Source organism: Lontra canadensis, unplaced genomic scaffold, assembly GCF_010015895.1.
Source record: "Lontra canadensis isolate GAN:19392208 unplaced genomic scaffold, GSC_riverotter_1.0 scaffold1, whole genome shotgun sequence".
Taxonomy (NCBI): domain Eukaryota; kingdom Metazoa; phylum Chordata; class Mammalia; order Carnivora; family Mustelidae; genus Lontra; species Lontra canadensis.
The window spans coordinates 69,595,268-69,620,559 of record NW_022630995.1 but is presented as its reverse complement, the minus strand read 5'-3'; the positions used below and the strand labels follow the sequence as shown (position 1 = coordinate 69,620,559).

The following is a 25,292-nucleotide window of genomic DNA, read 5'->3' as shown; positions in this document are numbered from 1 at the left end:
CACATGAGCACACAGAAGGGCTAGAAAGGATTATTTCGACTTCTGAGGTAGTATCTATTTCAGGGGAACAGATGGAAAAATCAGGGACCAGAGCAGCCAGTTTGAACACAGGGTTATCCCAGGAAATGACTTGACATGCTGACAAAGAACAGGATGTGTCACTTATCCACAAAGTTGGGGAAAAAAAAAAACAACAACTTTCAAGAACAAGAAGATCTAAAATGCAATATTGAACTATACGGTATGTGATGTGATCCCTCGGATTTTCAGTAAAATCTGGTACACTGAAACATGGAGGTTTTGTGTGCATGTGTTCTATGTTTCAGTGGAGGTCTCTGTCCGGTGGGGGAGTGGTAGAGAGAGAGAGAGAGAGAGAGAGAGAGGGGAACTGAAACCTGATGAAGTTTGGATCAATGTGTGTGAAACAGACATCAGCAAAAATCTCATCATAACTATGAAAATAAAAGCTCCCTGAAAATTTCAGCTCAAAAAATCTCCAGGAAGGATTTCAACTTTTATAGGACATAGAATGAAGATTCAAATCAGTACAAGGTAGACCTCAAGGAACAGAAGGTCCTTAACGGATATCTGGATTTTACTTCTTTACCCGAATACCATTTACATAACTTCATAGTATGCTAATTATGTTCCAGTCTTTATATATTTACAAACGTCTTCAAGTTCTTCCAAAATTTAAGGAAGGCAGTAATTTCCATAAGGAATTAAATAACTCTCTCTTACAAGAACGGGGTGAGAGGTTTTAATGTCTATATGGAGAGAATTCTGGAATGGATTCTACAATCTTTTCATTAACGGAAAGGAGTAATATCTTTTCTGCCATTGAATCCAAAGTGATAAGCCCAAGTACCATGTATCCACCACGTAATGGCATCAGGGACGTGCTGACAAAGAACAGTCCTATCGCAAACTGACTCTACACAATGCAAAGGCCATACAGGGACAGGATTTTCCCACACCTTCTCCCTTTCTGACATGTATCAGCTTCACGGAGAGCTGATCTGGGAGTCGTCTGATTGAGGGTACGACACGAGGACGCAAGCTGGGGAAAGAGATTTAGGGTAAGCTTTCAAGCATATCTACAAAAAGGTCCTCAAACTGTTTATCAACACTATATTGACACTGTTAATATCTATTAGGGATTTTACTGCTTAGTTCACCCTTCTCAAAACAATTACAGTGGCCAAAAGACACAGAACGGAAGAAACAAGAAGGGAGAGCAATAAGCCATACATGAGATAGCTGTTGCCTGATCCTTTCCTTCCTCTTGAAGATCAGCGCAGTTTGGGTTTCAGCAGAAACACCTGGCCCTTTAGCCACCTTCCACCTGCCCTGACACCACCAGAGAGCAGAGGAGGTTGCCAGTTCCCGTATCAAAGAGAAGGAGATAATGTCACGTTAGTGGGGAAACCAGCCCCATAAGCGGTGGTGTTCACAAACAGGGATCACCCTATCCAGAAACCACTCTGTGCTGGTCCCGCTTTCCTGGTCCAGCGGACTGCAGGCGAGCCTGCCACGGCTCAGGGGTCTGCTGGTAACCGGGAGGAAGGACCCTTTAACGTGCCCAGGTATAAAGCCACGACTGAGCAAATTCATCTGACACCCCAGAATGAACTGTCCCCCATTCACTATGCAGTTGTCTTACAAAATAACTGAAAACCGAGGTAAGAATAAGAAGTAGAGAAGGACCGCGAGGCTCTTCTATCACTCCAGCACTTACTCACTGGCTCGGACTAAAGCATAGCCTGGAGAGACCAGGGGGGCTGGCGGTCCCGGCCCACAGGCTTTTCCCCCAATTCTCGGTCAAATACTTGTTCGCTGCCATTCTCAGACACCGCCAAAATGAAGAGACCAACTGTGTACTCTTCATCGCCTCGCCCTCTAGGATTTGGAGGGTGAAGGAGAGAGCCTTTCTCTCTTGGTCTATGCAGCCTCCACCAACTGCCCTCCGTTGCTAGAGAGATTCTGGATCCCAGTTGCTAGTTCACGAGGGCTAAAATCTTGGGAGACCTTCCTCCAGTGTGAACACACAGCCCTCTGCCTCTGATAAAAGCCATAAACACCTCAGCACATTGAGGGAGAGTATTAAGTGATCTTCCTAGCTTTTGTCCGGGAAAGACTAGACTGAGTTGTGAAGACCCTTCTTTACCCAGAAGCCCCTCTGTGCGAGTGTCTACCAGTAACATCTCAGTGGGAGCAGGATACCTGCGCCCAAATTACTCAGTACGGGGGTGAATACACAGGGTCATAGTACTTGGCGCTGCACGAGTTCTTAGAGAGTGGCGGAAAAGAAAGCGGTGAATTGCTGACACATCATCTAAGCCCTTAGCTTTGAAAGCCTTTGTGACCTTTCACACACATACATGGGTATGTACTAAAAATTTCTGCAAAACAATAGCTACCCGTACACATGCAGTGAATTTTAATTATTTTTTCGCTTCTGTTTCATCGGAGGGTTGTATAAGCTTCTAAATTTATTGTTTGAATTGCAGTTAGAAAAAAATCAGTATAAAAGGTTAATGACACAGGTGGAAATATAATTAAATTGACCTATTTATAGAAAAATCTCAGAAACAGGAGTGTGGAAGTTTTGGATGTCAAGTTCTGTTGTTCCCTTAGGTATCAGGATGGTTTCATTTACACAGAATTCCAAATACAAAGGCCTGGGGACATCCATTTAGCTTTTATTACATGACAAGGCAGTAAGATTGCAAGGGTCAGTAAGTAGTGTTTTTATTCCAGATCTGAATAAACCCATAATAACTGAACAAGTTTACACTGCAATAGGGAAATAATGGAAACTATCCTCTGATCAGGATTGTAAAGAGAAGCAAGCGATGACAAGGTCTAGGGGCAAAGGAAGAAAGGTCAAGTTCTCCGGGTTTAAGCACATCACCTAACTGGTTCAACCCTGAACCTGGTGGAGTGTTCTGGAGTGCTCGGCAGCTACTGCTTAGAGCACAAGAGAGCAGATTCCTGCAGTTCAGGTCAGAGGTCACTTGTAAAGATCCAAAAACTATCTGCTCATCCTTATGTGGGTTCCAAGCATAACCACAAGAACCATCTTCCCAACTGTTTTCGATGTCATCAGTGGGCAAAATTCTCAATGCACAAACCTTAGTCTTCTATATGTTTTGAATCATCTCTAATAAAGCCAAGGGCAGTCAGAGCAGAGTAGCAACTCAGTGGAAGAGCTTTGAAATGTTTCCATTCTTTAAGGGGAAAAGAGTTAATTAGAAGACTGCAAGTTTCCAGTAACTAGATTTTACCTTAGATTTCTTCATAGCTTACGAATGATGCGTCCACGCTGAAGCAAAACATTGCTACCCTCCCCCAAGGAGGGAACAAATGATACTCTAGATGATATCAATAACAGTTTGATGTTTCCATTCAGTACCCTAAATCCAAACGGGCTGCAGACATAAGGAACCCAAACTGTCAACGTATTTTTGCAAGGGGGAAAAAAAAAGTAATCCTTGCTACAATGCTAGATTTGCAATGGCCGAAACAATGATCATTCAGATTATGAATTACCTTTGAATGCTTATATCTTTGCAAGTTTGGAAAGGATGTCACAGTCAAAGTCATTCTAGGAGGGCCCAAATCGAAACTCGGGCTCTTCGAGCACCATCACAGAGATAACTCTCTCGCACAGCCCCTCACGTGTCTACTTCAATGCAATTCTAGAACTTATTTACCCCCACCATGATTTGGCATCCAAATATTACTATAATGATGGTATTTTGCCCTCATTTTTATAATCCCAACCCTGTGAGCCTATTGTTTGCAAGGCTAAATTAGAGAGAGAGTCTTCAGAATTCTACATTGTTCGTACATCCCAACCACGAACACATTTCTTCCTGAGATTTGAAAGCCAGGATTAGCAATGCAATAACCAAACGCACACCCATACACAGAAATACGCCTCTGGTAATGATTTTGTAAATTAAAGCATTCTCCAGACTGGCCTATTTACCTAATTATTATTTGCCCTTGAGCAAATCTGGGTAGGAAAAAAGAAATAAGAAAATCTCCCAAAATAAGGGCTAGCATATTAGCTGGATAGGACTTTTGAAATCATCTAGCACAAGTATATCATTATAAATCAAATCCAATACCCTCAGCCCCTTGACCTCTTCACATCTGACATTGTTATATACTGCTTTGCCGAAATTCACTCATTCCTAGGTTCCCATAATTTTAGTCATTTTGGCTTCCTTCTAACTAAAGAGTTCCTTTCCAGTATCAGTCCCCAAAATGCTGTCCCCTGCCCCCAAGCTTTATCCTCCCCTTACCCCTCCTCCAGTGTTGGTCCCATCTATCCTCGTTATTTCAGAGATCAGGACTGTATTAGTGATACCAACACCATCAACAATCTCAAAAACAACATGCCCGACACTGAATCTACATTTTCCTTCTGAACCTTCTTCTAGTATTCCCTTTTTCATGTCATTCATCACTCGCCCAGTCCAACGTGTCATTTGTTAGTCCACTCTCATAGTTAGACACCAATTTCTAGATATTATTTCTGAAATCTCTAAACCCTTGTTATCAGGCTTATAATTAACATCCCTGAAAACCGACGTCTCCTATACACACTCTTTAGTATACCTAGCACCATTATTTTCTAAAACAGAGCTCTGACAATGTCTGCTTAAAAGACTTCAATGATTTTCATTACCTAGGAAAGAAAATGTCCAATTTCCTCAGCATCCCACCCATCTCAAACTAGTTTTTAGTCTCCTCTCACCATAAGACCATCTACTTGTCACTCTAGTCCATTCGTCTTCTCTCACCAATCAAATAAATGGTTTCCTTTGCTAAAAGTGCTCCCACCTTTACTTTGCTCACAGTTCTGCTTTTTAAAAAGATTTTATTTATTTAACAGACAGAGATCACAAGTATGCAGAGAGGCAGGCAGAGAGAGAGAAGGAATCAGACACCCCGCCAAGCAGAGAGCCTGATTCGGGGCTCGATCCCAGGACCCTGGGATCATGACCTGAGCAGAAAGGCAGAGGCTTTAACCCACTGAGCCACTCAGGTGCCCCCAGTTCTGCTTATTTTAAAATGTCACCTTCTCCATAAAACCTCCCACAAATCTCTAGGCCACGTAATTGTTCCTGGGCGTTCCTGTAACACTCTGTTCACACTAATAGTATCACACATCCACTCTACCTTTCTTGTCAGACTGGTAACCTGCTTCAGCAAAAAAGTGGTATAATGCTCTTTGTACAGCTAAGATTCAATACACCTGCATATAGTAGGTGCTTAATTAACAACTGCTAAGTAAATATGTCAACACAGTGAAAAAAGGTTTTGAATTAAGATGTGAATTTGAGCCCTAGTTTCGCTAGAACTCAAACTCTGTGACCTTCAATTCCTTCACCTGTAAGCTGAAATAGTATCTTTTCCAAATGTTAAGTATTATCAGAAGAATCAGTTAAATAGAAGTATATTAAGTACAAATATATTAAGTATGATCCAAGGGTATAACTGTTTAACATTTATTCACTTGAAGTAGATCAAAGGTTAAGAGATTCTACAGCCAATGCCCAAATTGGAGAAGAATATCAACACAATGAAGAGGTATTTCATCTCTCTTAGCATTCAGTGTTCCTAGAACTCAAAGGTGACAATTTAGTGTGATCTGTACAGCCTTATGATATCAAGTATCAGCATGCAGAAGCACATTATTAAACACAGATGTGAATCCTAGCAGCACACATAACTTCACTTTCTTACTAGCAAATGCTATTACAGTGATTATATGTATAAATGCTTTATATAAATTAACCCATTTAATTCTTACAAAAACTCCATGAAATAGCCCTATGATTCCCATTTTACATACAAGGAAACTGAACCAGGGAGGTTGACTAATGCATACCATGCAGCAAAGCTATTATAAGGCAGAACTGGGATCTGTGTCTATGCAGACGGGGTCTAGCCTGGCTCTAACCAGTAAGCCAGGCAGCCTATCTAAATAATGCTGTGACCAGCCAGCACAACGCCTGACCCACAGTAAATCCTTGAAAACGTTCATCTCCTTTAGAACAAAATGGTGCTCAGGTGATAGCGAAGTGTGCAAAGGGTCATGATGCTGGCCTGTTACTTCATCTCCTGACAAGCTTTCCATGCCCTATGGACTCTGTGGAAAGTGGATCTTGTCTGTATCGTGTATCAGCCTCCTTACTACATGGATAGAATTTCCCAGAAAACTAGAAAAAAATCCAACCATTTTAACTAGCTTTTAATTCATCCATTCAAATAGGATGTCTTGTGTTCTTTCGTTGAAAGATGAAAATGTCATTACCCTGGGCCGAGGCAAAGAAAGCGCCCTCCCCACTTTTGTTCCTTCAGTTCTCCTGGTGGTCTTTTGACACATGCCCACACATCAATTACACCTTCCATTACAGTCAGCATGATGGTTCACACTGTATTAACTGGCATCCCTTCTCCCACCCCTCACAGCCAAGTCATTCTAGATCCCTCCTGAGCACACCATCCAGGGAGAAATGGTGTGAAACAGAATCTCCAGCAGTGGAGATCCGCTCTTGGGAATCACTCTTGGGAATCCAGGGCCCACATCCCCACAATGCTTGTGGCCTGTGCCTGCTTCAGACCTGGGGAGCACATCTGATTTCAAGCACTGGGACATACCAGTCTTCTGCAGATGTCTTCCAGCCAGGCTAACCTTTACATGCTCTAGTTGGTATCAGCAAGCTTTTAATTATCGTCTTGAGAATATTTTTCTAGTTTAATACTGGTTCTTTTGAAAGAAACTCCATGTCTCGTCTTAGATTACATACTGGTGCATTATCAATATTTTATGGTGCTATGTTTAATCATTTAAAAGGTCTTACGCTAAGTGCTTTCTGCTCATGCTCATAAAAGTCTCACAAACTGATGACATGGTAGCTCAAGTCTATGAAGTTTTTTGTTGTTGTTGTTTATGATTTAACATCTGTGAAATCAGAATGATTATCAATACCATGTTAAAATTGTGATAGTTTTTTTCTCAGTGTACATAAAATATTCTTACTTCTTAAAATCAGGGGCATTTTAGATTCAACAAAATTTGCTAAGTACCATATTGATTGCTATTTTAGAGTTGAACACACGGAGGCTCAACATGTTAGGGGATTTGCCCAAGATGCATTGCACTTACAAAGCAAGCTAAGTAAACATATTTCCATGTCAATAGAAGGAACTCTCATTTATCTTCTTTGTAACAGTTCACTGCAGCCTGGAGACAGGGAATCCATCCCATCATATGTGCCCACAGCTCAGGCCTTGGAGTTTCACTGGGGCTCAGGTCCCAACTCTGCCACCAAACGAAGAGTGAGATTTGGGGCATGTTGCTTAAACTTAATAACCTAATCTGTGCTCAGAGTACTCTAACCCCAGAAGGTTTCTGAAAGGATTAAGTGAGATAATCTATGTAAAAATTCATATAATCTATGTAAAAACCAACAAGTGGCAGTGATAATTTCATAAAATAAGGGGAAAAGGGAATTAGATCTGCTTTACTCTTTACTCCCAGCCCAATTTTTATTACAAATATAATACTGTTAACCATGCCTTTTTTTTTCCTATCATATATCAAGAACATCTGGGGGGCACCTGGGTGGCTGAGTCAGTTAAGCATCTGCCTTCAACTCAGGTCATGATCGAGGGATCCTGGGATGGAATCCCATCAGGGATGGATCAAGGGACTTGGCTCTTCGCTCAGCAGGAAGTCTGCTTCTCCCTCTGCCCCTCCCCCTGCTTGTATATGCAAACTCTCTCACTGCCAATAAATAAAATCTTAAAAAAAAATTCATATTTTTTTGTCAATAAAATAAAATTATCAAAACTGATGCACTCTGAAATCTTTTAGTAAAAGTCTATTTTGTGGTTAAATAAGTAATACCTGGATAATTTTGATAATGTAGACGAAAAAATTACAAATCCACTGACTGACAGGCAGACATAAGCTCACACTATAAGGGCCTTTTCAGCCTCCTTGCCCCCAGGAAGATTTGTGAACAAGGTAAAACAATGTACATATGTAGAGAAAAAAAATTCTCAGGAGTACTCTAATAAGAATCTTACAAGTAGAATATACGAGGAATGTTAAAATAAGCAACATAAGAACACTAAAAATAGACAAGTGAATTACTGAGCATGAAGAACCACAAACCCAATTAAAGAAAATCTTATTTAAAATCAAGGCTGCAGCAATTTAATGAGCAAGCAAAACTGTTCTGGGATTACATGAATCAGACATCATCCAAGTCCAATTAAAATTCTAAACTATATACTATACATACATACTGTATACACACACCTATTTTTAAATTCCCATAATGACAGTAACAGTGTCATTATTTTGACCTGGAAATATTTTTCTGGTACATGGGGTCTGGCAGTGCTTTGCAAATGTTAAGAGTAATTACAAACTTAGGAAAAATCACAGTAGGATAAATTTGAAGGGAATGATTTACTTCTAAAACTAAAAATAACATGCAGTAGCAGAAATTTACAGAGGCCCTTTTACTTTAATAGGATTAACAGAAAGGAGCCTGATGCAATTCTCTAAGAATGTTGTCATTTTTAACTGATGGGAATAAATCACTCGAACTAGAACTATTCTTTAAGCCACAATTTACAGACAAGGACTATAATATACCAAAGACATGACCATATCCACAGGGGACAAGGTTTGACTTGTGGAACAATTAAGTCCATAGTAATTTATACCTTATACTTCAGTAAGAAATATTTCTTGTGCAATCAAGGAATTACATTGCTGCAGATACCCAATAAATTTAACAATGGCAGACTAAGTTTCCCAATTCTTACGGGAAACAGTGTTTCTATACAGCTTATTATCCATAAAGAATTTTTTCCCATTACAAAAAAGTACACTGAAACAAAAATTAGTAGAAAGTCAAAGAAATCCTACACGCCTCACGATATACTTGAAATTTACATAAATCTGGATTAAAATACCAGCCCTGCTTTTTGTCCATCTGTGCCTTTGGGCAAGTTTCCAACTCTCAGGGTCTGTGAAAGGAGTCAAGTATGAAAGACACCTAACACAGGGTCTAGAGCCTTATGTGTTCACAAGTGTTCACTCTCTTCTAATATTTATTCAGTCCAACCAAGATTTGCAGAGTTCTTCTAATGAACAAGGGGACCGACAGATTTAATATATAATCTAGGTGGGGTGCCTGGGTGGCTCATTTGTTAAGTGTCTGCCTTTGGCTCAGGTCATGATCCTGGGGTCCTGGGATCAAGTCCCACATCGGGCTCCCTGCTCAGCAGGGAAGCCTGCTTCTCCCCATTTCCCCTGCTTGTGCTCCCTCTCTCAATGTCTCTGTCAAATAAATAAATAAAATCTTAAAAAAAAAATCATATATATATATGATATATATATATATAGGCCAGGAGCCAGAAGAGGTGATTTGCTGAAAGGATGTCTGGGCTTATTCAGAAAAGGAGAATTTTCCTCAATGGTCTTCCCTGGGGAGAGAAGATGGGGCACATGGAAAGAGCACAATGGCTATTCAGAATGGCCACAATACCAACTCCCCCCACCCCCAGAGCAGCTGCTGATGGGGCCCCCAGCTATCATCTGGTTATCTTACCTGAAGCATTTTATTTATTTATTTATTGTCAGAGCTCCTGATCTGCAGGCCTAATCCCTGGGGAATTGGTGTTGGGCCTGTTGAATGGCCTTAAACTCATGAATATTGAGTCATAGTCTGACTTTGTCCATCACTGAGTTGCTAGACAGCAAGGCACGGGCAGGTGGAGAGGGTTAGGTCACACCTACTTGCCTTTGAACCCTGCTGTCTTGTCACCTTGGCAAATGAACACCAGTTTTCGAGGATTCTGGTTCCCTGAATCTCAGGTTTTTCTCGGCCTCAAGTACAGTTACAGCAAACACCATACACTTACGGAAGACTTGCTACACGGGGTTGAGATAGCAGCCTCTTCAAATTGCCTGTTAGCTACAGAGAGGAAGCGAGTCCTCTTCAACACAAATTCCCATTCCTTGAAAAAGATGGATGGAATCTGGGGCTGAAACTCATCCAGAAGCACAGGACAGTGGAAGAAGAGCTGACAGTGACACTCCCCACCACCATGACCAATCAGTCCCCCTGTGTGACAACACATCTTTTTTAGAAATATAGTGGTTACCAAATGGGCCAAGCAAGGTAATGGTCTATTTCAGCGCTAATTTTTCTTTGAAAAATGATGCCCCATCTCAGTAAGCAAATCTATCAATCAAGGGCTAGAGTTTGAGCAGCTGTTTTCCTCTATGCCACCTTTTCAAAGATTAAATATAAAAATAATGAGCAAGCTCATGGTTATGCTACAGTTCAAAATGCTTCAAAGGTTCTAATTAGCTTCACTAAAGAAAATGGCTTTTTTTCCCTTTTACCTACAGTGTATTTTTCACAATACAACTAAATAAAACACAAAAATCTTCCTGAGTAATAAGCTAAGTTATACTTAATATAGTATCTCCCTAAAAAAGGAAGAAAGCTGATTAGTTTCAGACAGCAATAAACCAAATTATAAGAATCATTTCATGTTACCAAAGAGAATAAGACCTTCTAATTTAAAAGAATCAAGTTTTAATTAGGTAAATGGTTTTTCAAGATAGTCGTTAAAGGTCAACAGGATGAAAGATACTAAAGACTTTTTAATGTACAGAACTTGGCTTGTATGCAATAAAGCATCATTTCATGTTTGTTTGTTTTTTTTTTTTCTGAGCATGGCCCTGTGAGAGGGACACTTACCTCTCCTGTGCAGGCTTAGTGTTTGCAAGGTGAGCCTCATCAGAGGCTATTTCCTTTAAATGCTTGGTATCAAGGCCAGGTTCCTGCCACCAGGTGAATGGCATCGAGATGGGTCAAAATTCACCAGATTAGTAAATATTACCACAGATGGGGAATCATTCAGGAAACCTGTGCTAGTTACCAGGGCAGGGGGCTGGAGGCATAAAGCACCTTGACTCAGACACCTCACAGTCCAGTAGGAGAGAATTCATCTCAATAAAATAGAATCTGCTTCATATAATCAATGCATTTATGAAAGGAAAGAACAAAGTAATGATTCAGTATATGTGTTTTCTATAGAAATAAACTCTTAAATTGATAGGAATTATATCACCTAACTGCTTCAAACTCCATGCATATAGTTCTTAAAAGCCAAAAAGTACAGGCATACAAATACATAAGAAATTACATTCATTCTAGAGCAAGCCTCAGTGCTGCAACCAACAGTTGCTTTAACGAATTCCTCTCACTCAGATTTAAGAGAAAACGAGATTTCTCTCATTGCCCGAAAGGTCACAATTGGGCATATCTCACTATCATTTGTCATTTGCTATTTCCTTCACTTGGAGAAATCCTGACATCCTTGCTCCTGCCCCATTAACTTTAGATTCTTCTGGAATCAAGTAGTGTGTACACAGAGAGAGATTCATAAATGATACAGGTAGGGTTTACCATCAACCTATAACATTTCCTTGCAGTAACACTCCAGGTGCCCTTGAAGTATGAAGTCTACCAGATGCCCAATTCCGAGTAAAAACATCCAAGCAGCACTATGCCCAGTTACTTCTTTCAGATCTCTTGCTGTATTTCGTAACAGCTGACTCCAAAGGACATTTCTATTCCGTTATCTATAAAAAGACCCCTTACAGACCTCCAAAGCAAAGGGCCTCAGATCAGAGACACACTTGTTTGTAGGTAATGGACAGTAGGCATCCAGGTCTCCTGAGACACACTGACTGGGGGACTGGAGAAGATCTCAGAAAATGACGACTGGCTTCCCACTCCAGACCTCCAAACATTCATGAAGGGAAGACAAAAGAAAAAGGTCTGGGGCACCTGGGTAGCTCATTTGTTAAGCGTCTGCCTTCAGCTCAGGTCATGATCCCAGAGTCCTGGGATCGAGCCCCACATCGGGCTGCCTACTCAGCGAGGCGCCTGCTTCTCCCTTTCCCACTCCCCCTGCTTGTGTTCCCTCTCTCTCTCTGTCAAATAAGTAAATAAAACCTTAAAAAAAAAAAAAAAAGAAAGAAAGAAAGAAAGAAAGAAAAAGGCCCTTTCCATCTGCTGACAATAATGAATAGGGAAAGAATAGTTCCGTGGGCCCTGTAAGGAAGGAGGCATCTTATCAAGGGTTATGTTCAGGTCTGGCAGCAGACAAATCCCCTTAGCACAGGACCTGTTCTGGGCAGGAAAAGAAACAACATTTTTAATCACTCAAATTAAATGTCCCTCAACATAAGGCAAATAATGTATATGTAATAGGAGTCATTACTTTGTCCCTTAAGTGAGCAGTGCACTTGGGAAGCACGGATGGGTACATATTCTACCTTTCCTTTACCAACTCATATTGTCTACAGATATTTACTGGATGCCTTTAATGTGCCAGCCTCCATGAATACAGCAGTTAAGACAAGAACCTTATCTTTGTGGAGCTTATAGTCTCCTAAGGTAGATAAACAATAATCAAGTAACTCAATAGAGCAATTTCAAATGGTGATAAACGCTATGAAGAAACATAAGGGAGAATAAAGGAGAGAACGAGTAGCAGATTAAAAAAAGAAAAAAAAAAAGCCCCACAGAACTTTACATGGTCAGAGAAAACTCTTGATAAAGGGGTCAGCTGAGCAGTCTGTTGATATGAAGGAATGACTCATGCAAAACTCTGGGAAAACCTGCAAAAAATTGAGTGTGGTGACTGGGTAACTCTCCCTGCCCACTGGGTGCTTAATTCCCATGACTACACATACAGGGGACATAAGAGCATGCGGAAGTGAACAAAATAAGTTGGTTAAATAAGGGGGAAAGAGATAAATGTCTACTAGATATTCCTATTTGGGAATCCTTCTCACACATTTCAGAAGTATAAAGAGATGTTTCATGAAGAGATGCTTTGCTGCATAAATTTATAATAATTGTACCAGAGAAGCAGAGGAAAAAGCATTCCAAAGGCCTGAGGCAGCAGCGTTGGGCCTATCTGAGGAGCAGCAAGAGGGGCTGGGAAATTGGGAGGGAAACATGGCTGGAAGATGGGCCTGGACAGGAGGCAGGGGCCACACTGGGCCAGGTCCTGCGGGTGGCAGCAAGAACGTGGACTTGGTTCCAAGTATGATACGCAGACCCTGGAAGATCTGAGCCAGAGAGGGATGTACTTTGATTTTTGAGACTTCATTCTGTCTTCGGCACAGGGAACAGACTGCAGAGGGCAGGGACAGAAGCTGGACATCGGCCGGGATGACAGCGTCCAGGCAGAGATCAGGATGGCTGGGAATCAGCTGGTCAGATTGTAGTCCAATATATTTCTTTTGACAATAATCCTAGTTAACATTAAACGCTCACAGGGGCGCCTTGGTGGCTCAGTGGGTTAAAGCCTCTGCCTTCGGCTCAGGTCATGGTCTCAGGGTCCTGAGATCGAGCCCCCATCGGGCTCTCTGCTCAGCGGGTAGCCTGCTTCCTCCTCTCTCTCTGCCTGCCTCTGACTACTTGTGATCTCTATCAAATAAATAAATAAAATCTTTAAAAAAACAAACAAACATTAAATGCTCACAGTTGCCCCTCTCCTGCATTGCCTGGGTTCCCAACAGTTCTGATGGATAACACCTGAGGCTCATTCACAAGTGAAGACTTGGGCTCATCACTTGCTTGCAGCCTTTCCTGCGCAGCGAGGCCCTTAGTTCTTAGCAGCTCCTTTTGCACTCTGCTCACACCCCAGTGTCCTCCCATCACTCTCACCAACCAGAGGACTTCAAGATTCTACCTCCATACCTGTGGTGCTTCAGGTCTCCCTCAGTAAGTGACTGTCCAGACCTGGGTCCAGACCCAGGCCAGCTGTGTCCCAGAACAGTCTTTCTCACCACCATCACCACCATATCTGGCCTCCCGACCTGGGCAAGGACAATCACGATGTGCCAAACAGGATACTTCCTACTCAGTCAAAACAACATGGCATCTCTGCCTCTTTTGCCAGAAGCCTACAGTCAAGATCACGAACATTCAGCCCATCCGTGAAATTTCACCCAACTTAATTAAAATGTCTAATCTTTTCTGACTCATTACTGTACTTTTTGATTTGTTACAGAAGTTTGTGTGCTTCCCTGGGCTTGCTGTGTTTGCCATCTGTGTTCCTGCTGGTCTCCCAAATCTGGTTATTATTAGTGAATCACTAACTTTGTCTTGAAATAATCCTTATTGTACACACCCTCATACTTTTAATCATTATCATCCTGAAATTTAAAATGTTCTCATGTAGAACGTAGATAAAAATCAGTATTTCTTTAAATTATTATGAGCTATGGAATGTAAGAACTCGAGGAGGCCTTTAGGTTCACCCAGCGTGGTGGCTGTCACCCCAGGCTGCACATTGGACTTCTCTGGAGAGGCCTCTGGCCACCAGGCTAATGACATCAGAATTTCTGCACTGGGGAACCTGGGCATAATTTTTAAACTCCCCAGGTGATTACAAAGTGCAGCCAGAGTGGACAATCACTGCTTTAAACAACATCCCCCTCCAGCAGCCTCCTGCCCCTCGCTTTCAAATGGAAGACAATGAGACCCCTGGGTGGTAGGGTGTCACTTGCCAATTGTAAAGCCAGTGTGAGACAGAGCCACAACTGAAACCTGAATTTCCTAACATGCTGTTCAATTTGCATTTAACATCTCCAAGACTCAGATGAATGTAAGGGAACAGAGGAGGGTTCTGCCAATTGTGGCCCCAATGATTCTATTTCCCAGGCTTCATTTCTTTTGATTCGCCACCTTCCGTGTGTCTTGGCCCAGCTGCCAGACTGGTCTAGTTCGGAGCAAAGTCACGCAGGAAAGCTAGGCTAGGGCCCCACAGCAGCCCCATAACCGACAGACGTTCCTTCTCTTTCCGTGGAACCATCCTAGTGAGTGGCATACCTCTGAAGACTTCACTAAGTGGGTTACCAAAAACCCTGCTCTACGGCAACCCATGAAAAACCTCTAACCCCATATTCAGGAACGAAGGAAGTAATCCTGGATATGCACCCATTTTTAGGTACGTAAGGATGTTTACAGCAGCACTGTTTATGTAGGGGGAAAGTGGGCTCGTCACAGAAATATTATGGAAAAAAGTTTCCATAATATTTTTTTTAAAAAATTTAAATTTTAAATTTAAAAAAAGCTATAAAACATATGCAATATATTCCCAATTTGGTAAAAGTAAATATGTATCCACATAATGAAAAAAAGTTGAGTGGCTGGGTTATAGATGGTTATTCGCTTTTTAAAATTTTCCATATTTTCAAGTTTTTCTCTAAAGCATATGTCTCTCATTTAAAACAAGAGAAAAACACTTTGTTTCTAAAGGAGGACAATAAACACATGTACAGAACTGTATTTGGTTACAACTTGTTTTTGATACCCTTCTGCTTTTTTCCCTGTAGACTGAGGACATGAACCAGGCACTTAACTTCCTGCCACGTTCTACAGGAGGAATAAACATTTTAGCAGGAGACTGATTAGAATCTGCCTAACTTCACTTAGGTAAGTCAAAAGCAAAGAAAAATTTTAGTGTCATGGAATATTTTTTCATGACACTAGACACATATTAACATGGCCCATCTTTCCAGTCTCCAGGTTATTTAAATGATCTTAATATTTCTGGAGCATTTTCCGTGCACCAGGGACCCTTCTAGGCTTTGGGAACTTTAAGATCAACAAAAAATGTCTAAAGCCCTGTTTCTTGTGGCTCTTATATTGAGGGAGGCTGGGAAGAGACAATAGAACATGTTAATGAGAAGTAGAATGAAGCAGGGAGAGGGTAGGGAGTGCTGGGGCTGGTGAGTGGGGGAGGGAAGCTGTTATTTTAAATAGAGGAGCTGGGAGTGCCTTAGTGGTGAGGTCACTTTAGAGAAGGGACCTGACAGGGGTAGCCAGTCCTGTGAGTATCTGGGATGAAGAACATTTCAAGCAGCTTTCTGGTAAATAAAGGGGAAAACATCTTTCCTGTTCCACTATTCTTTGGGCCACCTGCAATCACATTCCTGATGGAGGTTTAGACAGTTCAGAGAGCCACAGAATGGCCTGAGGAATATCTTCTGTGGAAAGTGGGGACCAGAAAGAGAGAAAAATTTGAGGGGAAAAAAGGGATTTGTGCAAGTCAGCACCTAGAAAAATGTCGTATCTTTGCCTTCTCAATAGTGTTTTAGTGAACTATGTAAAAAGCTTCTTATGGTGGAGACATAGGCTGAATTGGTTAAAAAAAAAAAAAACATTTCCCGGATCTTACCTAAAACATGTACTAGTTATAGATCTTTGCCTGGAAAGGATATGAATAAGCCATACATTTAACATAAAATTGTTTCTAATCTTTAACCTTTACTAAATGTATGAACAAAAAAGGCTAATAATCTAATGCATAAGCTTTAATTTTATGACAAATGAGGGGCGCCTGGGTGGCTCAGTGGGTTAAAGCCTCTGCCTTCAGCTCAGGTCATGATCCCAGAGTCCTGGGATCAAGCCCCATGTCAGACTCTCTGCTCTGTGGGGAGCCTGCTTCCTTCTCTCTCTCTGCCTGCCTCTCTGCCTACTTGCGATCTCTGTCCAATAAATAAAGTCTTAAAAAAAAAATTTATGACAAATGATTATTTCTACTGAAAAAAGTGTTTCTACACTTATATTTATGGAAAACACAAAAAAATTAAGATACTTGCAGAAATCAATTTATTACCAATGCTTTTGAAGTAAAAGAAATTTCCCTTTCCTTTCCTCTAACATAGAAAAAAGAACTAGAAACCTAATCATTAATATTTTGATTTCAATCTGTAAAACACGCTTACCTTAAGTTAAACTGCCAACGGGTTAATTCTTTAGAGTTTAAAATAAAAGATGACATTATACCTATAGTCAAGGTTTCCAAGGAACAAAACCACTGTAATTGCGGCTTCATAAAGAACAATCGTGCAGCACAAGGCAGCCTTTTTATTCTTGGGGTTTTATATTACCAACAAAATCCTCAAGAGTGGAGATAATCTGAAAGGATTGAGTTCCATTTTAACTCAAATTTACCATCTCTCAATTCACATGATCAAATATAGGGAACTCCGGTATCACCTCAGTCACTCAGCAGGAGGGGAAGTTGGCCTCTAGAGTATATGTGAGTTGGAGCATCTCCTCTAGGGATAAGCTGAAGACTTTCAGGGGTTATTAAAATATTAATTTCTTTATATACTAAGTTTTATCTCTAGAAACAATAATGGTCACGCTCCTTTTCAAAAACGGAGCTTGGTTTCTAGGCAAAATTAATGTTGCATCAAGAACCACATATTTCCTTTCTAAAAAACTAGAAGAAGTTTTAAAGTCCCAGGTCCTTTCTAAATCTTTCCAGACTTCCTGGTCATAAAATTCCTTCTTTGTGAGAAGTCTGGGGATCTTTAAGAACAGAACCATCGAGAGAGAGGAGGACGGAATGCTTACTAAAGATTGGAAGGCAGACAGTAAGATTCCTTCCAAATCCCCCAGATACGTATTTCTAGGACCTGAACTAAGTGAGCGAGTCTTACGTATTCTTGAAATGCCCAGGCCAAATTAAGTTACAATGCCAAGAATGTTACCTAACACTGACACTGAATTATGGCTTTTAGTAACAGTCTGAAATTCCTGGCTATTGGGTGTCTGTCTGCCATCAGAGAGACAGGTGAAAAAGTAGTTTCATGCCACATAAATAAGTATATAAACATTAAACGGAGGGAGACACTGTTTGGCCTGGGAGATTAAGAACAAGCGTGAATGGTATTTTCCTCTTAAGACACATACAGAAAAGCAAGTGGAAATGGAGGCTCTTAAATGTTTCTGAAATATCCAAATGATAGAGAATCATGGGTGCTCTGGTTCAGAAGACCCTCAAGGCATGACTCCTATCTTCAGAACTTCCACAACCCTGTTCAAGTTCAATCTGAACACAAGAGAAAGCTTCATCTACCCCAGGAAGCCTCTTCCCCTCATACAGTTCTATCCCTGTGAACACTTCCCTTTACTAAGGAAGTAGGTTTTCTAGAACTTCTCTTCACCAGCCCTGGTTTGATTCCATAAAGCGGGGACCCCAAATCCACTGGCCTTCGGGTTGAGGCAGGGGCATAAAGGAGTGGCACAGGCCAGAAGTGATAGGGACCAGGGCCAACTAAAGAGCGCACTGCCCATGTCAAAGGCCAGCCACTGCTCTGCTCCAGCTGGCAGCTGCCGTGTGGGACACAGGTCCTGGTCAGTTTTTGTGATGAAGAAAGCCAGGAATCTGAATTTTTGTAGCAATATATTGGTTTTTTTGAATGCATAAGGAATAAATTATGGAGTTCAAACAGCTCTCGGAGATCAACTAACCCAAACCTTCTATAGAGAGAGAAAATAGAGATCCGGAATAGAAAAAGCAACTGGCCCAAAGCCAATCAGAGGCATGCCAGGCGGCGGAGAGCCCAAAACATAAGGTCCCATGTCTTCCATCACAAAAATGCAGCCTGTGAGTCAACAGTGCCTTCAGCCTATAGACTTGTTAAAGGTTTCTGAATGAAGAATCTGCTTTAGCTCAGTACCTGTATCAAGTCATCACAGTCCCCGTCTCATTTTTTTACAGTGTCCTTTCAAGTTGAGAGAATATGGAGCAGTAGTTATAAGCACAGACTGGGGAGACACACTACTCCAGTTTGCAAGTCTGGCTCCACCACTTGCAGCCCGCAGGGCACCTCTCCTGACTAGGCTTCAGAGCCTTGGTCTATGAAACAGGGACCATAGTACCCACCTGAGTGCTGTTGGGAAAATTAAATGAGCTAATATGCATCAGGTGCTTACAGCGTGCCTGACAGAGTAAGCATGTCATGGTCAACATGATTACTTCCCAGAGAAAGAACTACAGCACGCCAAGAAGAAAGTTAATGCAAACATACTAAGCAAAACCACACAAAACCACACGTCCTAGAAAATTAGGAATCCTGACAAAAATTAATTATAGCAGCTAGTCCCTTTACAGAGATTAAGGTCGATGTAGACTTTAAAAATTAGAAATTTAAATAATGGCCACAAATGTAACAACGAACCCATAAATCAAACTCCTAGCACTCACCCAAACAAGAAAGATTCAGTAAGCTTCCTGTTTTCTCCTCCAACCTTGGACAAGTCTTAGCATACAAAGGATCTACTCCATCTGGGGCTCTTCCTCATCGAGCTGATTCTCTAAACAATTACTTCAACCATCTCTTCCCTTCTGTCATCTCTAAGGACTAGCAGGGACCAAGTCCCTCAAAAGTTCTTCCATTCAGCTAGACCTTTAGTCTTCTCATTTCCCTTTCACTATACACTAGCAAAAGACAAAGACAGCAAATACATTCTTTTAAAAAAGGGAAAAAAATGTATCCTTCCTTCGATGTCAAAACCCAGTCACCAACTGTCTCCACACAGTCCTAGCTCTACCATGTTTATCACGCAGGTCCCTGCTAGGAGGAGATTGCAATTTCAGCCAAGAGAAAGAGCACGTATGCATCAGGAGAATTCTCAGAGGTTCACTAACCATCAGAAGGGGCAGGAATACCTGGTCCCAAATCACAGAAGCCATAAACAGAAATCAGCACGGCCACTCTGGTCATCAAAGCACGAGACACTAAATAAAGTGATCTTTCCCAGGGCCTCAGTGCACCCTACGGTCTGAGGATCCAGTCTCCGGCTCTGTGTATCATTATGTACAATGCTTATAAGGCTTACATTTATTGACCGCTACATACCAGCTACAGAGGGAAGCCCTGTACATGCATCGACCCATTTAATTCCCCTACTAACCAAAGTAGGTACTGTCATCTCTCATTTCACAAACACGGAAACTAAAGCCCTGAGGGGTAGAGTCACTTGCTGAAAGATACATAGTAAGAGGGTTACCTGCGTGGCTCAGTCCATTAAGCATCTGCCTTGGACTCAATTCATGACACCAGGGTCTCTGGATAGAGCCCCACACTGGGCTCCCTGCTCAGCAAGAAACCTGCTTCTCCCTCTCCCCTACTTGTGCACATACGCGCACTCTCTCAAATGAATAAAATCTTAAAAAAAAAAAAAAAAAAAGGATACACAGTAAAAGCAGGAGGGCAAGGACACCAACCCAAGTGGTTGGCTCTAGAGGTTAACTAGTTAACCACTTTCCAAAATTGCAACTATAGATTTCTGATAGGACTTTACTCACTCAGACTGTATCAGAAGGTTCACAGGCATCTGACCAGCTCCAGGGAGATAAGTGGGGTCTCAGGGCCTTTAACTTCCCTTTACAGATCACTCAGTTTACTCTCACTGGCAGAAGCTCCATTCCTATATAGTTTTACTCAAGGAAAACTTAGGCAGAGGCTCTCTGAAGCACCAAAAAGGCACTTCCCCACATCCTTTTATAGGGGACATGTGAAATCTGTGGTCCATGGGTTTAATCGGAAGAGGTACATTGATCTTTTTCTTCTGTAGGACAAAAAGTGTATGAGTTCAAAGTCCAGGAGAGGACAAGTGATGGTTAGCAAGTAGAAAAGGAGCCAAATGAAAAGCAGGGGGAAAAAAAATTTATATATATATATATATATATAGTAACTTAGTCCCCAGCGAAATGCAGCTTAAAACCACAATGAAGATACCACTCTTCAACAAGCAGGTTGGCCAAAGTAAAAAATGTAACAAGTGTTGATGAGGATATGGAGAAAATGGAACCCCCATATCGCGCTGGCAGGAGTGTGAAATGAGGCAGTTGCTTTGGAAAACAATCAGGCAGTTCCTCCAAAGGTTGCAACAGGACCCAGAAATTCCAAAAGACACGGCCACACACAAATTTGGACATAGACGTTCGTAGCAGCATTATTCATAAACAGAAAGTGGAAGTTACCTAGATGCCTATTAATTGATGAATAAATGAAATGGGGCATATCTGTACAATAAAATATTTCCAACAAAAAGGAATGCAGTGCTGACAGATACAGGCTATACATTGAAAGACCATGAAAACATTATGCTAAGAAGCCCGTCACAAAAAACACGTATTATGTTATTCCACATACAGATCTTCAACTTACAATGGCCTTACATCCCAATAAACCCATCATAAGTTGAAGATGCATTTAATACACCTAACCTATGATCACAGCTCAGACTAGGCTACCTTAAACATGTTCAGAACACAGTCTATAGTTGGGCAAAATCATCTAACACAAAGCCTATAATAACGTGTTGAAGATGCCATGTAATTTATTGAATGCTGTACTGAAAGTAAAACAAACAAAACAAAAAACCCCAGGATGGTTATATGAGTACAGAATGGTTGTAAATGTACCAGTTGTTTATCCTCCTGACTGAGTGGCTGAGAGCTTTAGCTGGCTGCTGGCTCAAGCTGCATACTGCTAGCCCAGGAAAAGATCAAAAAATCAAAATTCGGAGTACAGTTTCTACTTTATGTATATCACCTTTATACCATCTTAAAGTCAAACCATGACAACTCTAACTCGGGGACCGTCTGTAAATGAAATGTCCAGAATAGGACAATATGCAGAAAGTGTATTAGTCATTGCCTAGGGCTAGGGGGTTGGGGAGGAATGAGGAGGAACTGCTAATGCAGAGGGTTTCTTTTTGGAATTGGCGGTGAGGGTTGTGCAAGTCTCAGTATAGTAAGAGCCCTTAGATTGCAGACTTTAAATGTGTGAATTGTAAATTTGTAAATGTGAGTTCTCTCTCCCTAAAGCAGTCCTGTTTTTTAAAAGATCTTTAAAAACCGGTTACCAAGTAAAACTACTAGTGTATTCCAGGAGAATCTGTGTCTTTGTGAATGAGAAACCATAATCGCAGAAGTGGCAGAAACCCAAAGTAATTTCAGCAGGGGGGGGGGAATTAAAGAGTCTGTATGAAAGGGGGAAGAGGAACCAATTTCCATTTAACTGAATTTCAAGGTAGTAGGTGTTTAGGGGTCATATCACCCCAAATGCATAGATCTTACACGATGGGTTGCATAACTAAATTCTGACGTTCTTACCTAAAAGCTATCAGTTCCAAAAATAAAGGATTTAGAAGAGAGGTGAGATTTAAAAACAAACAAGAAAAACAGGCAAAGGCTGATATTAGCTTTTTGGAGACTCTAAAAAAGTTTGCAAATATAAGGATCCTCTGGCATATTCTACCCCATATTCACAAAATAAGGATAGTGATTTCAGTGCAAAATGTACACCATTTCCTAAGATGAATTTAGAAACAGGACTTAAATGTAACTAGGAAAAGTAGATCCTTCAAGTTCTGGAGCTGAGGGTAAGACATGAACAGCGAGATCAGTGCTGGGATCTCAGTGTTTGAAATTCAGGAGAAATATTTAAAAGTAAAGGGTCTGCCAAGCTACCCAGTCATGTATCTCCTTAATAATGAGACTTTAGCAGAAATCAATGCAATCTCTGACCAAAGTGAATACAGAGTCCTAATGTGGCAATGTGTCATATGATAATATGGAAGTTTCATGGCCATTAGCAGATGTGGCGTTAACACATTTTTGGAAACAGCATAAGAATTTCCTTTACATTTTTAGTCTTGAACTTTCAAAACTACAACCAAACCCTTTACTCCCACTCTGTCTTAAGCAACATTTGTATGGAAAAAATCAGCCTACTGCTTTCTTTAAGAACAGGCAAGCCATTAATTGATCCAATGTGTTGGCAGCTCTGGAGAACCTTTTTAGACAGGAATAAATGATGCCTCTTTCTGTTCGAAGAAGCCACGTTTAACATTTCATGCATATGCACACAGAAACATTTAAGGAATCCTGCAAATTAGCTAACAATCCTCTTGGAATTTAGAGAACAAAAAAAAAAAAAAAAAAAAAAGGGAGCAAACCTCCTTCACAACCCCTCAGAGTTTAGATACTAAAGGTTTAAAGATACTTTACGTGACCTAAAGTGCTCTTCCATACTCCTCCAAATCCTTGAATATCATCAAGTTTAAGTAATGCTCCTAGGACTCAATGTTGGGGTACCATCTTTTCCCCTACAAAACTGTTGAGCTCAAGAAAAAAACATCAAGTGCCTCTAAATGCTGTATCATAGCTTTTCTAAGTGAAATGCCTATCCTCTTCATTAATTAAGGAACTGCACTTTTCTGACCTATGTGTTAAAAGTATTGAACTTTCCCTATTTTACCTGTCTATGTTAAGGTTGACAGCTTCTTTGTTGAAGACAGCTGGTGTTGACTACAGGTGATGCGGCTCTCAAAAGGAAAACTTGTCCCCAAGAAAGCACCCCCCCAACAATACAGCCAAAGCTTGGTGTTCCATTTCACCAGCAGCACGGTTTTTAAAAAGCACTAGCTTTTAAAGAAAATGACATCTTTGAACAGGCAACTCCAGTCAGAAAATGCATCTGTCATTTCTATTCCCCCACCCCCCCTTAATGGATGCCGCAGCCTCAACCCAGGAACCCCTCTGGGGAAGGAGGGCCCAACTGAAGGAAGCCAGTCTGCTAAAAGTAGCTAGTTATGCTGACAAGCCTGGAGAGGACTACCCCCCAGCACCCCCCCCCCCCGCCCCGCCTTGGTTCCTACCGTGGAAGCAGTGCTATGTCAGGCCCAGGGGTAAATAAATACGAGTTTAGGGCAGTAATGTATTTCTAGCTCCAGCACCCCTCAGTCATTAGGAAAATCTTATTCTTTCTACCCTGAAGTCGCCTCATTCTTGCCAGAAAGAAAACCTTCAGCATATTTAATCTCCCAATCAGGCAAAGGATAATGCAATACTGGAAAACCAGGCATAACTTTAGGGCCACCATGCTCTTCTTATGTGGTTGAGGATTATTTACCTTTGTGCCTGCCTGTCTGCCTCTCCGAATGACACAGAGCACAGGACTTTTATTATTATTTACGACGTGCGTCAACCCGGCGGGGGGTGGGGGTGGGGAACCTCTTAATCTCCCAGAAAGGGTTGAAACCTGACTAGACCGAGCAAGTTAGCGGTGGTGAGCGGCCAGCCCCAGTAACCCTACCCGCCTCCCGACACACAAACGCCTGCACCAGGAGTGTACCCGATGCATACAGTCGTGCCGCGCTGAGTTATCAGATCTACTGGTTCCAAACAGGTGCGGTGCCGCTCAGTAACTGAGAACCATATGCGAGCCCTGCCCCCCAAACTTCACGTTCCAGATCCTCCTCGGGAAAGTTAGCCCACCCCGGCGAACCCACGTCGCAGCGGCGCTTTGCTAATTGGAACACACTCTCGGGTTTCCCCCTTTGCCCGGATCTGATTAGTCCTGCTCTGTAAACCCCCCCCCCCCCCGAAGTAACGCGAAGCAAAACTTAATAGGTCCAGGGAACAGACACGCGTCTTCTGCGCAGACTTCCAAGAAAGGAGCTGGGAGGCAGGCTGGATCCTTCTCAGCGCCTACATCCCTTGGGGTTCCCCCTCCCCCGCGGCGCACCCGCCCGGGGCGCTTACCTGCATGGGACATGGTGATGGTCTCGTTGGTGCTGGAGCCCACGTTGAAGATGACCACCGCGGAGGCGTTCTGCAGGAACGCGTTCCGGATCTTATCCCTGTAGGTGCAGTTGCCCTTGGGGATGAGGGCTATCCAGTTCTTGCCATGGGCCGGGGCGGCGAACTTGGTGCTGGGGTCGCAGGCTAGGCGGTCGTGAGCCGAGCTGGCCATGACCACCTCCCCGCGGGCGTCCTGCTTGGGCGAGTGCTCCCCGTAGCGCCCGCACTCAGTCTTCTCGGTGTGTAGCTCCGTGCCGCCGCCGCCCGCCACTCCGGGCCCGGGGTCCGGCGCGGGCTCCGCGTAGGTGATGTTCACGAAGGCGGTGTACCATTCCTCCTTCTCAGCCACGGTGAAGTCCAGGCAGAGCAGATGCACGAAACAAAAGGAAAGCAGCCATGTTGAGAGAGCCAGACTGCGGCACGCTTGGATGAGAGACATTGCCATCTTTATCCGCCGGGGCCCGGGGCCCCCTCCCCGCCCCCCGCGCCCTCCCCCCGCCCCGTCCCTCCTCCCCGGCCCCGGCCAACCCCGGGCCGGCAGCTTCTTCTCCTCCTCCTCCCGTTCACTCCGGGGACCTGCGGGCCCGCGGCCGGGACGCGCAGCCGCCGCGGGGGCCGGGTTCTAAGCGAGGGGATGGCGCCGGCCCCTTCCCCTTTCAGCAGGAGCGTGGCGGTTGCATTTCGCTTCACCGGCGCTGGAGGGGCGCGGGCGGAGGAGGCGCTTGGGCTTGCGGAGGAGTCCAGCTGCCGAGTGTCCGGCT

At 42.6% G+C, this 25,292-nt stretch overlaps 1 protein-coding gene across 4 annotated transcripts in view; it reads right to left on the bottom strand.

Moving 5' to 3' along the window:
* The window catches only part of RNF150 (ring finger protein 150), a 302,877-nt gene extending 277,869 nt beyond the window's left edge, over positions 1-25,008 (bottom strand). For 2 of the 4 annotated variants that reach the window (XM_032857179.1, XM_032857183.1), the window contains exon 1: positions 24,493-25,008. In XM_032857179.1, the coding sequence (XP_032713070.1) occupies positions 24,493-24,976 (484 nt within the window). In that variant the 5' untranslated portion in view covers positions 24,977-25,008. The remainder of the gene's footprint in view (positions 1-24,492) is intronic. The other 2 variants (XM_032857177.1, XM_032857178.1) reach the window with 1 other exon arrangement.
* Positions 25,009-25,292: the final 284 nt, after the last annotated feature.